This window comes from Anas acuta, chromosome 5, assembly GCF_963932015.1.
Source record: "Anas acuta chromosome 5, bAnaAcu1.1, whole genome shotgun sequence".
Classification (NCBI taxonomy): domain Eukaryota; kingdom Metazoa; phylum Chordata; class Aves; order Anseriformes; family Anatidae; genus Anas; species Anas acuta.
Window position 1 is genome coordinate 29,079,469 of NC_088983.1, and position 12,510 is coordinate 29,091,978.

At 41.1% G+C, this 12,510-nt stretch overlaps 1 protein-coding gene across 5 annotated transcripts in view; it reads right to left on the reverse strand.

Moving 5' to 3' along the window:
- The window catches only part of OSBPL5 (oxysterol binding protein like 5), a 132,573-nt gene that overhangs the window by 32,756 nt on the left and 87,307 nt on the right, over positions 1-12,510 (reverse strand). For all 5 annotated transcript variants that reach the window (XM_068683482.1, XM_068683480.1, XM_068683483.1 and 2 more), the window contains exons 5-7: positions 11,872-11,973; positions 10,116-10,319; positions 4,590-4,674 (exon numbers count right to left, since the gene is read on the reverse strand). In XM_068683482.1, coding sequence (XP_068539583.1) covers positions 4,590-4,674; positions 10,116-10,319; positions 11,872-11,973 — 391 coding nt within the window. The remainder of the gene's footprint in view (positions 1-4,589; positions 4,675-10,115; positions 10,320-11,871; positions 11,974-12,510) is intronic.

Sequence of the window (12,510 nt, forward strand, 5' to 3'; positions counted from 1 at the left end):
CACACCTAGTAACCATACATTCCTCCAGACAGGCATCACTAAGGGAATATTATTCTTCTTGAATTATTAAAGTCATCCAGCTTTTGGCCTCATGCCTCACACCTGCAAGATAGATGCTTTTCAAAATCAGCCTGAAGTAGACTGCCACCTGGAAACGATGAATTCTTGCTCAAGTGCACAGAAATCACAAACAATGAGGAAGACTCAGATTTGGTTTAGTCAGTGAACATTAAGGGCACGGTTTTCAGCTGACTGCTTCTTATTTTGTGGTACCACTTGGGTGCCCCACCTGTATGATTTTTTACACTTGAGCTGTCAAAACGCAGAGATGTGATCCCTCAGTTAGCTGCAGGTGCAATGTATGCAGCAAGCTATACAAAGTCAGCTTGCAAATGCCTCGATTGTAAACTGCTGTGAAAGGTCTAAGGAATATGAAGGGCAGACACAAAGCTAAAGAGACAACTTCTATTTTTTCCAGCACTGCCAGGATCCAGTGGTGTATTTCATTGTGATGATAATTTCAAATTGCAGTCTTCCTCTTGGTTTGTTGCTTCTGTGTATGGCCCTTATTTCAGTAATGTAATTTACTCCCCAGATCAGAGCACCTGTTCTGGGGGAAGGGCCAAGTGCCTAGCAAAAACTAAAGAAATGACACTGCAAGCCAGGCACAGCTCCGTCCACACCAGGCTAACCAAAGCATGCCTGGAGGACGGGACGGACGTAAGCAACTAAATAAGTGTGATTTACAATCCCACTGTCAAGCCTTTAACCCTTGGTAATCTGCTGCTTTGAGCTCCCCTGGTAGCCCCCCCTTTGGTGGCAGTGCCCATGGCAAAGTGGAGAGCTGTGCTATGAAATACAAGTGGGTGTAGGATTGGTTTGGGGATCTCAGGACAGCCCCGGAATGGTCTGGGCAAGAAGCTCAGGACAGGTTTCAGCTACTAATTCTAAGCCATTCATCAGCACAAATCTGAAATACATACACAGTCACTGGTTTGGAAAAAGCAATTTTATTTTCTGAAACTGCTAAAAAAGAGAGACCCCATGCTTGTGCAGGCTGAGGCTTGTAGGCTGATTTGACCTTCCAGATGTCTTTAAAACACATCACAAAGTAGACTGCTGCTGAGGTCTGTGAACGTGAAATTTACTGTATCTTGGCAGTGGTTCTGCAGGCTGTCCAGAAGTCAAGACCTTAAATCCTACCAACAGTCTGTCACAGATGGTACAGCAGAGGGGAAAAAAGGGATTCTGAAATGCTGAGAGAAAAAGTAGGCCATGTAGCTGCTGATCATGATACAGTTGCCTGGATAGCAGAACCGTACATCTAACATATGCTGTAACTCAATATTCCCCAGCAAGTTGGAGGCCTCCATGAATTACTGTTAAATTCACCAAATGCTCTGTGGCTCATTTTCCACTATTAATACGGGAGACTGCGTTAAAATAAATGTGGCCAGAACATCTCCTCAGAGACACTGTAGATTCACACAACACTGCATCTATGGAGGAGATGTGAACATACTACAAATACACGCTAACATTCTGCAAGGGAACAGATTCCGCCTGCCCCATTTATGTCAGCTAGCTTAGCTTGTTTCATCTTCATCTCCTGTCTCTCTTGACCGTAACTGCACCCTCTACGGTGTCCAGCATACTAAGAAATGAAATAAACTCAAGCACACCCTCCTCAAGATGCCCGTTCACAACAGGTAAACCAAATACCAGTCTACAATCATACCAGTAGTGTCTCCTGGGTTTAAAATCAAATTGTATTAATTACGAGTACAAACCTTAAATTGTTGCATTTTATATAGATTTCTTGAAATGCAACAGTTTCTATTCCTTGTGTCCTTGCCTGCCTATGTTTTACACTACCTACTGTTGTGCATGCCATTTCCAAGTCACTGATCTCAAAGAGTGACACCCATGCATTTGGCTACTTGTCAGCATGTCTGCACTGCTCAGTGGAGCCAAGAACCCCAAACTGCTCCCATGGAGCCCAGCTAGTGAACAAAAGGAGTGTAGCACAGTAACCATGCTAGGACAGCTCTTGAGTTTGGGAGTTCTTCACTGTTCTCTGCAGACTCTCATCCTTCCCTTCCTGCAGAAGGTACATACACTTCTCACAGCTCACTGACCTCAGCTGTCAACTCAAATACTCTAATTCAGCTAAAAGTTACACCATGTTTCATGCTAGTATTTCTGGTGCAATGTTACATCACAATTTTTTGTGAAGTTCACAGCCAAACGGACAGATCCCAAAGCTTCCCATGTCAGCTGTCATGGTCACCTCCTCAGATTAATTCTCAGAATCTACTAAGCCATAATGTGCCTGTTCCAAATCTCTGCAGGTGGATCTAGGGCATTGCTAGTGGTGTTCACAACATACACTGCTTCATCCTTAACCACAGGTCTTAGCTACTTCCCACAAACAGATTTGTGGTATTTGACTGAGAGGCTTCTCAGTCCCTCCTTCCTCTGATCACGGTAGCTTTCCATCTAACTATACAACCCTACTGTAGAGAAACAGCAAAGTAAATGAAAAAGTGATTCTACTTTGACCTGCCTGGTCTCCGTCTGCTTCCCAGGAATCTTGGCCAATATCTTAGCTTTAAAAATAAGTTCCAGTAAGTCACTATTTTAAGCTCTTATGATACCACTGACATAATAATTCACTGGGCAGAAAGCTTCCCACAGGCCTTTAAATATTGAAAATGCTCATGTGCCAGCCATGGTCCCTTTTGTGCTTTTCCAGCATTACAATGTATGACCCAGTCGGAGAGATCACAGACAGAAAAATCTTACATCTGATGATCTCTTGGGGACTATAGCTAGCTTGGGAGCTTCATGGCTGAGGGTAGTTAGAACAAATCTAAAGCTACTCTACTCCACATAACTGCTCTATAACAGTCATCATAAAAGAAAGATTAGAAGTTCAGCCACAAGTCTCTTTGCCAGGCTGGCTTTAACATTTAATCATTAGGTTTCCCCCGGAATTAAAGTTTTCATTTAGAAGACAGTTAAAATGCCACAAGAAAATGACATTATCAGACAGCAATTTTTCTTGAATGCATGCAATGTCTACATTGCTCCCTTTGTGCATTTTCTAATTAAGTTAATGGAAAGGCAAGTTACATCAATCTCTAAAGAAATAATAATTTAGAAAATCTGGATTGTCAGACAGTTAATGAAGTTACTCACTTGTCTAAGAACCCCGTAGAACTCTTCTATATATCTGCTCTGCAGGCCGTCTGTCTAACTAGGGTTTGAAATGCCTGTAATTGATCAGCTCTACCTCAGAGGCACTTTTTTTCCCCCCAAGAGACTACTGTATCAACCTCTCAAGACAGGTGATATTTGGAGCCATGTAAAATCCTGTATGCCTTTACACGAATAAGCTGTACTGTTCCGTAAGCTGCAAAAATGTAAAAAAGAAATAAATGTGCTTTTACAGCTCTATACACATACCGCTTATACCATTTCACTGTACTGGCAGCTGCAAGCAGCTTTCACTGTCGAGATGGTATACCTCACTGTGAACAGCTCTTTACACAGCCGCAGGAAGAACAGCATGCCAAGCCTGCAATGGAAGCAGCTTTCTTCCTGTTCTAAGTGCCATGTTAAAGCTGCATTTGGTGTCTTCAAAGTCCCATTCCCAGCCTTTAGGAATTCATGAAACTTACCAGCAGCATTTTCCTTCTAAAGCCCACTGAGCTCCATAAACAATTGTTGTACCTTTAAAGTCAGTCTAGATGAAATCTGAATGAGCACGTGGGCTACTTGGGCACCCTGATGTGATAGGTGAAAAACATCCATAAAACAACAGTCTGGGTTAATTTGCTATGGCAAAAAAAAAATACAAAACACTGTAGTCTGAAGGTCAAATGAAACGAAAACATTATTTTAATCTTCTTATCTACTTATAAATCACTGATATTTTAGGTCTGCTAAAGTCATTTAGAGAGATTTCACATAGCAAGCTGGCATGCTTGTTATCTATTGACCTGAATTTCCCTTCCATAATTTTCTTAATTCCTAGAACAGTATATTACAGGAGGAGTCACCAGGGTCTGTCTGGGCCTGCTACAGCATTAGCCCCAGTACAGCAAATTTACAGAATTCTGGTGGTTAAGAGGCATCTATCAACAGTTCTTCAGTATGGACATGCTTTTTTCCTCCAGCAGGTCCCTACCTAGTCTAAGACTTAGGCAGAAAACCCACTAAATTCTCTGCTAAACTGAAGAAAGTTTCATTCCAATTTCAGGATGAAATCCTTTCATCCTCTAGTATTTACTGACCTTGTGTTTTTTCCCTCATCTAAAAGTCTAGATTCTTCCACACACATGTCAAGAAAGGTGGCTTTTCAGTAAAGAATATGAAATTTGCCTACAGCCTGCCCGATTCTGAGCCACGCTAATGGGCATCATCTCAAGCTGGGTGAACTGTTACTTGTTCCTTTATATGTCATATTTTTTGCATCATATTTTTTGCATCAACCTACTTTCTTCTGCAGTCTTGCAGTCCACACTAAACTCTGCCTCAGCATTCACACTGGTTACTGGCGAAAGCAAAGGCAGACTAAAACTTACCATCCGATTCGGAGGCTGCTCTGAAAATCAAGTAGCTGCTGGGAAGAGGCTGAGTGATCGAACCAACGTTTTCTCCTTTTGGGCCCTGGAAATGAACACAGGCAAAAAGAAATAAGTCACTGAAGATGCAGTGGCCGTTCAATGTCTTTCTACCCTTCCTGGGCAGAGTGTGTACGTTTGTGATAGCCAAAAAGAAGGAAGGAGCAGATGGAGTAATTTAGAGAGATTCATCAGTAATCATGACATTGCTGCTGTAGCTCCAAAGCAGCAATAAGCTCTGACGTTAATTGGGCTTAGCCTAACCCTTGCTCAGCTCTCAAATTGCCCTGTTTATTCACATCCTCAGAACTGGAGAAATTTCATTCCTGTAGCTTGGGACAAAGAAAGCCAAGTATTTGTATTTGCCATTAGAGAGGGGGAGGGAGGGAGGGAGGGAGGAATGAAGGAAGGATCAATGGGGAGCAGGCCCCACTGCAGGAAAGGAGAAGGCAGGGAAAACCACAGGCTGGGGACCAAAGGTTTCCCACCACAGATACATGTTTCTGGGTTGCAGCCCTTCACTTCTACATCCGGACACTTTGAGAACCTTTACACTGGGGTGCGTGGGGCGACAGCTGCATCAGAGAGACTGGGAACAAAACCAGGCTTTGCTTGTTTGTTGCCTTTAGTTTAGGAGCTGTAGCAAAAAAGATTATAGTGTCTTGTAAACATCCCACCAGAATCCCTTCAGCTTGACTCTCCAGAAATGCTTCACAAGGAGACAGAGTACATCTTGAATTAGGCACTTATTTGAGCAGAACCACATGCCTTTATCTCCTCCCTGTTTTCTCTTCTTAAGCTCCAGCAGCTGTGAAGAAGGAGCTTTTCCTCTGCCCAGTGTGCACAGCTTCACAGTCTCCATTGTACGTGCTTTAAGTCACCATATGCTTGAAATAAGAGAATCCCTTGCATTTCCAAAGTCACCCACCCTCCTCCAGTTCTTTCTCTTCCTCGCCTTGTAAGACACAATATGAAAGCAGATCAAGTATGTCGACTCTTCAGAAACACATACAGAGCAGAAAACATCACCAATACCCACATGTCCACTAACCTAACTGCGGGGTGAAACAAGTGGTTTTCTCCAGAAGTTCTCAAATACACAATTACTTTAGTTTCTAGAGAATACCACACACAATACTTAAAATCTGTAGGGACATGTCTGCAGTCTGAGTATGGCTCTCCTCCCTTGCATGGCCCTTTGCTCCTTGAGAAGATTTCTTCCCAATAATGGTGAAAGCAGTGAAACTGTGACTCCTACTGAAAACTGCTCCTGTATACAAGTGTTTAGTAGTTAAATGGTGGTTTCATCTGGATTTCTGTTTTCGAGTTCCATCCAGGAAGCCAAAACTTGGAAAGGGTGAAGAGTGAAAGCATATGACACACATCAAATTGTATCTGAGTCTATGTCACAAAGTTGTAGTGCTGAGAAGATAACAGTCTCCAGTCTAGCTTCTTGTCTCTATATCCACAGGGTTCTTCTGCTGCCAGGAGAAATTGGGATCCTTGTTATTCGCTTATTTCTCTGCTCCTCTCTCCCACAAGAGGCTCAGGGTTCACAAAATTAAGACTGTTTGAAGGCTTAATAGTCAGGACCAGCAAAGCTGGGATTTGATTAGTGATCCAGAGCAGAACAGCATTATCAGTGACACTAATGCAATCAGGCAGTATTCCCGATGGCATTCTTTCTTTCACTAGCTTGCAGCTGAACAGGACATTCAAGAATTGTTGGCAACACCATTAGTTGTGTTTTCAGTGCAGAGCAGGATATTTGCCCCACAACCAAATGGTACAGATACAAAGAACCAATATTAAAAAAAAGCCTGGGGGTGGGAGGGGTTGTCAGGAAAGGATGGGGTAGCACAAGGTTTTAGCAGACATTTAGACATGTGGATAAATACAAGGAGCAGCTAAGTTGTTGTATCAAGGGATCATATTTCATGGTAAGGCATGTTCATACATGGAGGGGCTGTTTCCCACAGAAAGAAAAGGAGAAGAAGAAAAGAGAGAAGGCCATAAAAATAAAGTCAACATCTCCACAAAGTAAATGAGGTTCTGTATCTGCACAGAGGAGATAATGATGCTTTCTGTCTCCCTGCCTTTGAGCTCTGTGCCTGTTTTGAGTTTAGACTCTAAACCTTCAAGACAATGACTGTCTCTCACTAAATGTGAATGTTATCCCTGCTATATGGGGACCTGGAGCTCAGCTCAGCCTCTAGACAGTACAGCTAAGAAAGGGTCATCTTCAGACCATTCCTGTTTATACATTTGATTTGAGTCTCAAAGGCACTGAAAAACAGGGGGTGTTCAGGCTTTGAAAACTGGAGTGGACTCACTGTTTTATATAGCACAGCAAGACATCTCATCTTGGAGAGTCATAAAACAAAGCATAAAACGGGAAGGAATCCCTTTCATTAACAGTGCTATGGATAACTGCGAGAATAAAGATAAAAGTAACTGTTATAGTATGGAGGAGAACAAACTACTGTAAAAGTAGCACAAGCCCATTACTAGAACTTCTTTCTTTAAAGAAATGACTTGAGGCTCTTAAAATCAACAAAACTAAAGTTATATATATCCCCAGATTCAGTGGGTCTGATCCCAACTAATTTACCAACTTAAATACACACCAGAACAAGATGTAGTCAATAAAAGCCTTCCCACACCATGCTGTTCAGCTAGCTCCTGAGCAAGCTCAAGGGGAAATACAACCTATTCTAGGATATTTATTTGGGACTGCCGGGCAAACCCTGCCTGTTGATAGCCATACATTGCCTCTGCGAAGAAAGAGGACAGATGCCTGCACCCACACACTAACTCCTAGGTTGGCATCCCCCTGTCTCTAGAAACCAGAAAGCTTTATAAGAAAAATAGTTCCTTGCTTCATATATTTAAATGTCAACTATAAGCAATAGACTTATATCATACCTACCTACCACATGAAAGGCATCCCAAAATTTCATCCTGCTGTAGCTGAAGTTAAATAACTGCAAATCGAATTTAATTGGCTAGCATGACTGTAAACACCTAGGGCAGTGCTCGACCCAGGTATCTGTCCAAGGGCTGAAACCCGCAGTTAGATCCAAACACCTGCAGAGCACCCAGGATAACAAGTACAAAGGTGCTTGTTACCTTGAAGTAGCTGGAAGCCCATTAGTGAGAGTCAAAACCAGACCATCAACTGTACTCTGGAAAACCCTTGAAAATTTGACAAGCCATTTTAGCCATAAGTGAAAGTTGTTTAGCTAGATCTTATTTCTATCACAATGGACAGTAACTTGGGCTTCTCTAAGCTCAGGCTAATCCATATTTCATGAGCAATAGTCTTTCTTTGCACAGTTACACATAACCAATTTAGATTAGTCAATTCTGCTCCAGTTGCTTTAAAAGAAGGCCATGAAATGACATGAAACAAAACAGTATTTTTAGCAGCTTCAGCCTTAAAGTGCTGTCAGAGTGCAGACAGCTTCTTTGACATCAGGCAATTCTGGTAGATGTTTTCTTAATGTGTATTTTAGTGTTCACCTTGTGACTGGAAGCATCTATCAAACAACAATCCCAGCTGAACTCAGGTTTCTTACTATGCAGCTTGAACACAGCTTTCTAAACATCTATCTCAGGTGACTGAGAATATTACTTTGACTTAAAACTCAAATCTCTCGGGACTTCCTCTAGTACAGAAACATTTTCAGGAATACATTCCTTTCATATTTAATATATTAATTCCTATTTCTATCATATACTTTTCTCAAGAGACACGAGAATTAGATACACATAGACACACAAATACATATACATATTGATAAAAACTGCTTTTTCTTTTGGATGGTTGAAGGGAAGGATATATGTATGGAAGGTCATACTGGCATAACACAACACTTCAAATCTGGCAGTGACACTACCTTTCATTACCTGACTGTGCTTTTGATTCTGCATTTTCCCTGCCTCTCCTGACTGTGCTTTTCAGGAGAATTCAGTTGACCTGTTATATCACAGGGAATATTTTTGTTGATGGACAGCAAAAGATTGACAGCCTTCTTGGGTGCGTGCTCTGAATAAAACAAACAACAAAACTCTGAAAGCTGAATAAGAAGCACAGTTGCAATAAAACCTTTGGGATATGAAGCTAAAACAATGCATCTGGGCACAGATTAGAGCTGAACGAAAAGAGCAGCTCTTATCTCTGGTTGTTGAAGTTCATTTTCATTCTCTCCACTTACCATATTAAAAATTGCAAGACTTTTTATACTTAGTGTATAGCTGTGTTTAAATCTGTTCAATTAACTGGAGGGACGAGCAGGAGTGAGGTTTCTCAATCTGTTCCCATGGGATTTTCCCTCCATTTTGTTAGACCTTCCGATGCCAAAGACAAATTCTGTCATCACTCTTTCATGAATCTTTCCAAGCAGACTTTGCTGACCACCTTGCAGCAAAGCAGTACCTTGTAAACCTTGTTTGCACTGGTGATGTCTCTTAGAGAATTTATGTCTTCAACAATTCTGCTGAATTGATATTTTAAGGGGGAAAAAAGAGCTCAATATAAGTTGAGTTCTGTCACTTAAGGGTATCCAACAGATGTTGCTCTCAGTGCTTCCGAGGAAGTACTGTGGTCTTCCTCTTTGCTCTCAGGCATTCATATTTTACTTTCTTTTTTTGCTTTCTACCTAATCTTAAAGGGAAGAAGAAAAAGAAATCCAGCTTTTCATAACTGGTAGGGAGTTATTTCAAGAACGGTGAGAAACTACCAATCAGGTCAGAGGTTGGACTCGATGATCTTGAGGTCTCTTCCAACCTAGAAATTCTGTGATTCTGTGATCTAAGTTACAGGGAGATCCAGAGGCCACTGCTGGAGCTTATGTACATACAGCCTCTGAGTAACAACAGCCTGAAGAAGAAGGACTCGAAGGAGAGAAAGTCTTTCTACTTCCATTTCAAAGAAGAGAAAACTAAGACAATGCACCCAAAGTCACGCTTCTGTGTAACAGTCAGGACTTGAGCAGTCCACCAAGTTCCAAGTCCATCACTAACAAACCCAAACCTCAGACATCAGGGGAAAAAAAGACACTGTGGTGATATCATTCATCCTTTTCATTTTGTCACTTTGCCAGCCCTTTTCCAGTGTTGTGCAAAGCAGTGCTGTACATCCTTGTCTTTGGGAAGTCATTTAGTTGGGTCTGTTCCTCATCTATTTTTAAAGATCTAGGCCATGAGTTGATACAGATTCTGCACTAATGCATTTCCCCTTCCCTCAGTTTATGCATACACCTATATATCAAGAATGATACATAAGTATAACCATAATGCACCGTGTTCCTTTGATGTCATATCACAACCAGGCTTCAGCTTCATCTTTTTATGCAGTCAATTCACCATCACTAACAGCAACCAAATAACTGAGAATCTAGATACTGACAACGCTAGATAAATCTAGCTAGTGCTCAGACACTTTGGTGACCAAGAAGAGCCTGTTCAGCTCATCAGGGTTGTTACCTTTACAGCCCAAATTGACTGATCCAAAGGATGAAAAAGTTTAAAACAGAAGCCATCCTTTTTGGAGGGTCTCTCGATGAGCTCACAAGAATGGAGCAAGATTGTCCCAACCCACTGTCCGATCTTTGGCGTCTTATAAATCAGCAGCACTCCCGGTTTCAGAACACACCACAGCTTGGTCCAGCTCTTCAGAGTCCCACGAATCTGGAGGGAGGAAGAAAGAAAAAACATTACCCTTACGTTGCTCCTTAAAACAAAACCAACATTTATTTAGTATTTATTCAGTATTTCCAGTACCCATTTCTCCCACGGCTGCACTGAGATACGCTTCCTTACACAAGGATACACTGCATCATCTTAACGGTCTTGGGGATCTCATACCAAAATCCCAGACCACACAAATCTGGCTATCAGAGCCTAGTCTTCATATTTTTATTTCTGGCTTGGTGTTTGCAGCTTGCTTAATTTTTTTAGGCAACCAGCACTGCTGGCCGATGTAAGAATGATTTGTTAATAATCAAGGAGGACATGTGAATTAGGATACTACATAGAAATATATTATAGCTTGTCTAACTGGACTTCAGAGTCATTTTAATAATGTTCAGCAGAACGGAGTTATTAATGGGTTTTGACAAATACCTCATTTCTTGATTGGGGTACTTGACAGAGAAGTAAACTTTCTCCAGCTGGTTTACTTCTCTGTCAAGCTCAATGCGTATTCTCTCTTGTATAGAAGATATTAAATCTGATAGCATGTATTAAAAGTAACAGCTTCAGTAACGAGAAGTTTCTCAGTAAGGTTAGGTTTTGCTTAAGGTCTTCTTGTCTCCAACATATGTAGGCTGAACCTCAAGTCTTATGTTGCTGTACTGTTTTTGTGGGCCAGTATCATTTGTTTCTGAGCTAGATATTTCCATCCACAACTATGCAGCAAATATTTTGTATTACAAAAAACAGGATTTATCTGTCATCAACACTGAACACGACTGAAACATTTTTCATGTTGCCAATCTATTTTCTCAAATAATTGATATACATCTCACTTATCTGGCTTCTGATGATAGAATAATGTGAGAGGTTTTTCACACTGGACAAATACAATTGTATTTTTTCATGAAATCCCTAATTTACTTGATTTCTTAAAGAGCTGTTTGTTTGAAGATGTTTGGAGATAAAGTTTTGCCATTATAAAAGGGGCAACCAATTCATGACCAATCAAACCAGACTAGATGCCCTAATAGTCTCTTGCAATGTCAATCCACATGTACTTTGCCACATACAAAGTTTCAGGACTTCAATGAGAAGCTGTCACTAGTTGAGTCCTTGCACAAGGAGAAATTACAGTTGTCATCAGGTCCAACATGTTTCATTCTGCACTGTGGCAATATCAAATCCAACTGTCAATAGAACAAGCTGTATCTGCTCATTTCCAGGCTACTACTCTGTCTATTCCCTCAGTACAAAAACATATCTACAGGAAGAGGTCAGCAGACTCTTTCAGAGGAGGAAAGAAAGAAATATCATCACTTCCTTTTGTACTACGCAGTTTTTGAGACCGTGTTCATAGTTAAGGACATGAAACAGACAAACTCATTTAGGTTAAGATGAAAAGTAAAGATTCCCCAAACGTAGTTTAGGCTTTACAGCAACATCAACTCAAATTTAGTCTGTCTTCCTTCAGTCGGTGCTAGACACAGCAAGTATTTCTCACTTATTTTTGTCTAGAGTCTCAGAATCAATGGTCTATATTAAATACCTTCAGCCAGTCTGCTGTGATCACTACACTGGGATCCTTTAGAGCACTGAAGAGTTGTTTGGTAGCTCTTTTCTTCTCCTGTCTGTAGTTTTTTTTTTGTACCTGGTTCAGAACAGAGAAAATATAGCAGCTGTAATCATGGCCTCTTTGGGGGAGGAAAGAACATAATGCATTAAGGACTGCTATGTATAGCACAGCTAGAACTTGACCCAGCACAAGCTCCCCAGAAATGAGCACACAGAGGAACAAAAACATAACAAGAGAGCAGATACTTTCTTTGCTTCTGAAGCTCCAATAAACATTTATTTTCTTTGAGGGGAATGGAGAGAGGTTGACTAGTGAGTCCTCCCCCCCCCTCAAATTAAAGAGAATTAATATTAAATCTAATTTCATCCAAGCCAAATTATTTATACTTTTGGTTTGGGAGACAAAGCAAGTGTTCAATCAAATAATTTACTCAGATTGCCAAGGCATATTCCTCCCAACAAGGCCAATGAAGCATTACAGTCTTCTTGAGGTGCCTTGTGGCTCTGGAACATATGAACAGAGCAAAATAATTACACAGATTTGTTCTGCTTGCAATATATAATCTAATACTGTATATAAAGCCCATTAATGCCCTTGGCCTATAATGACTCT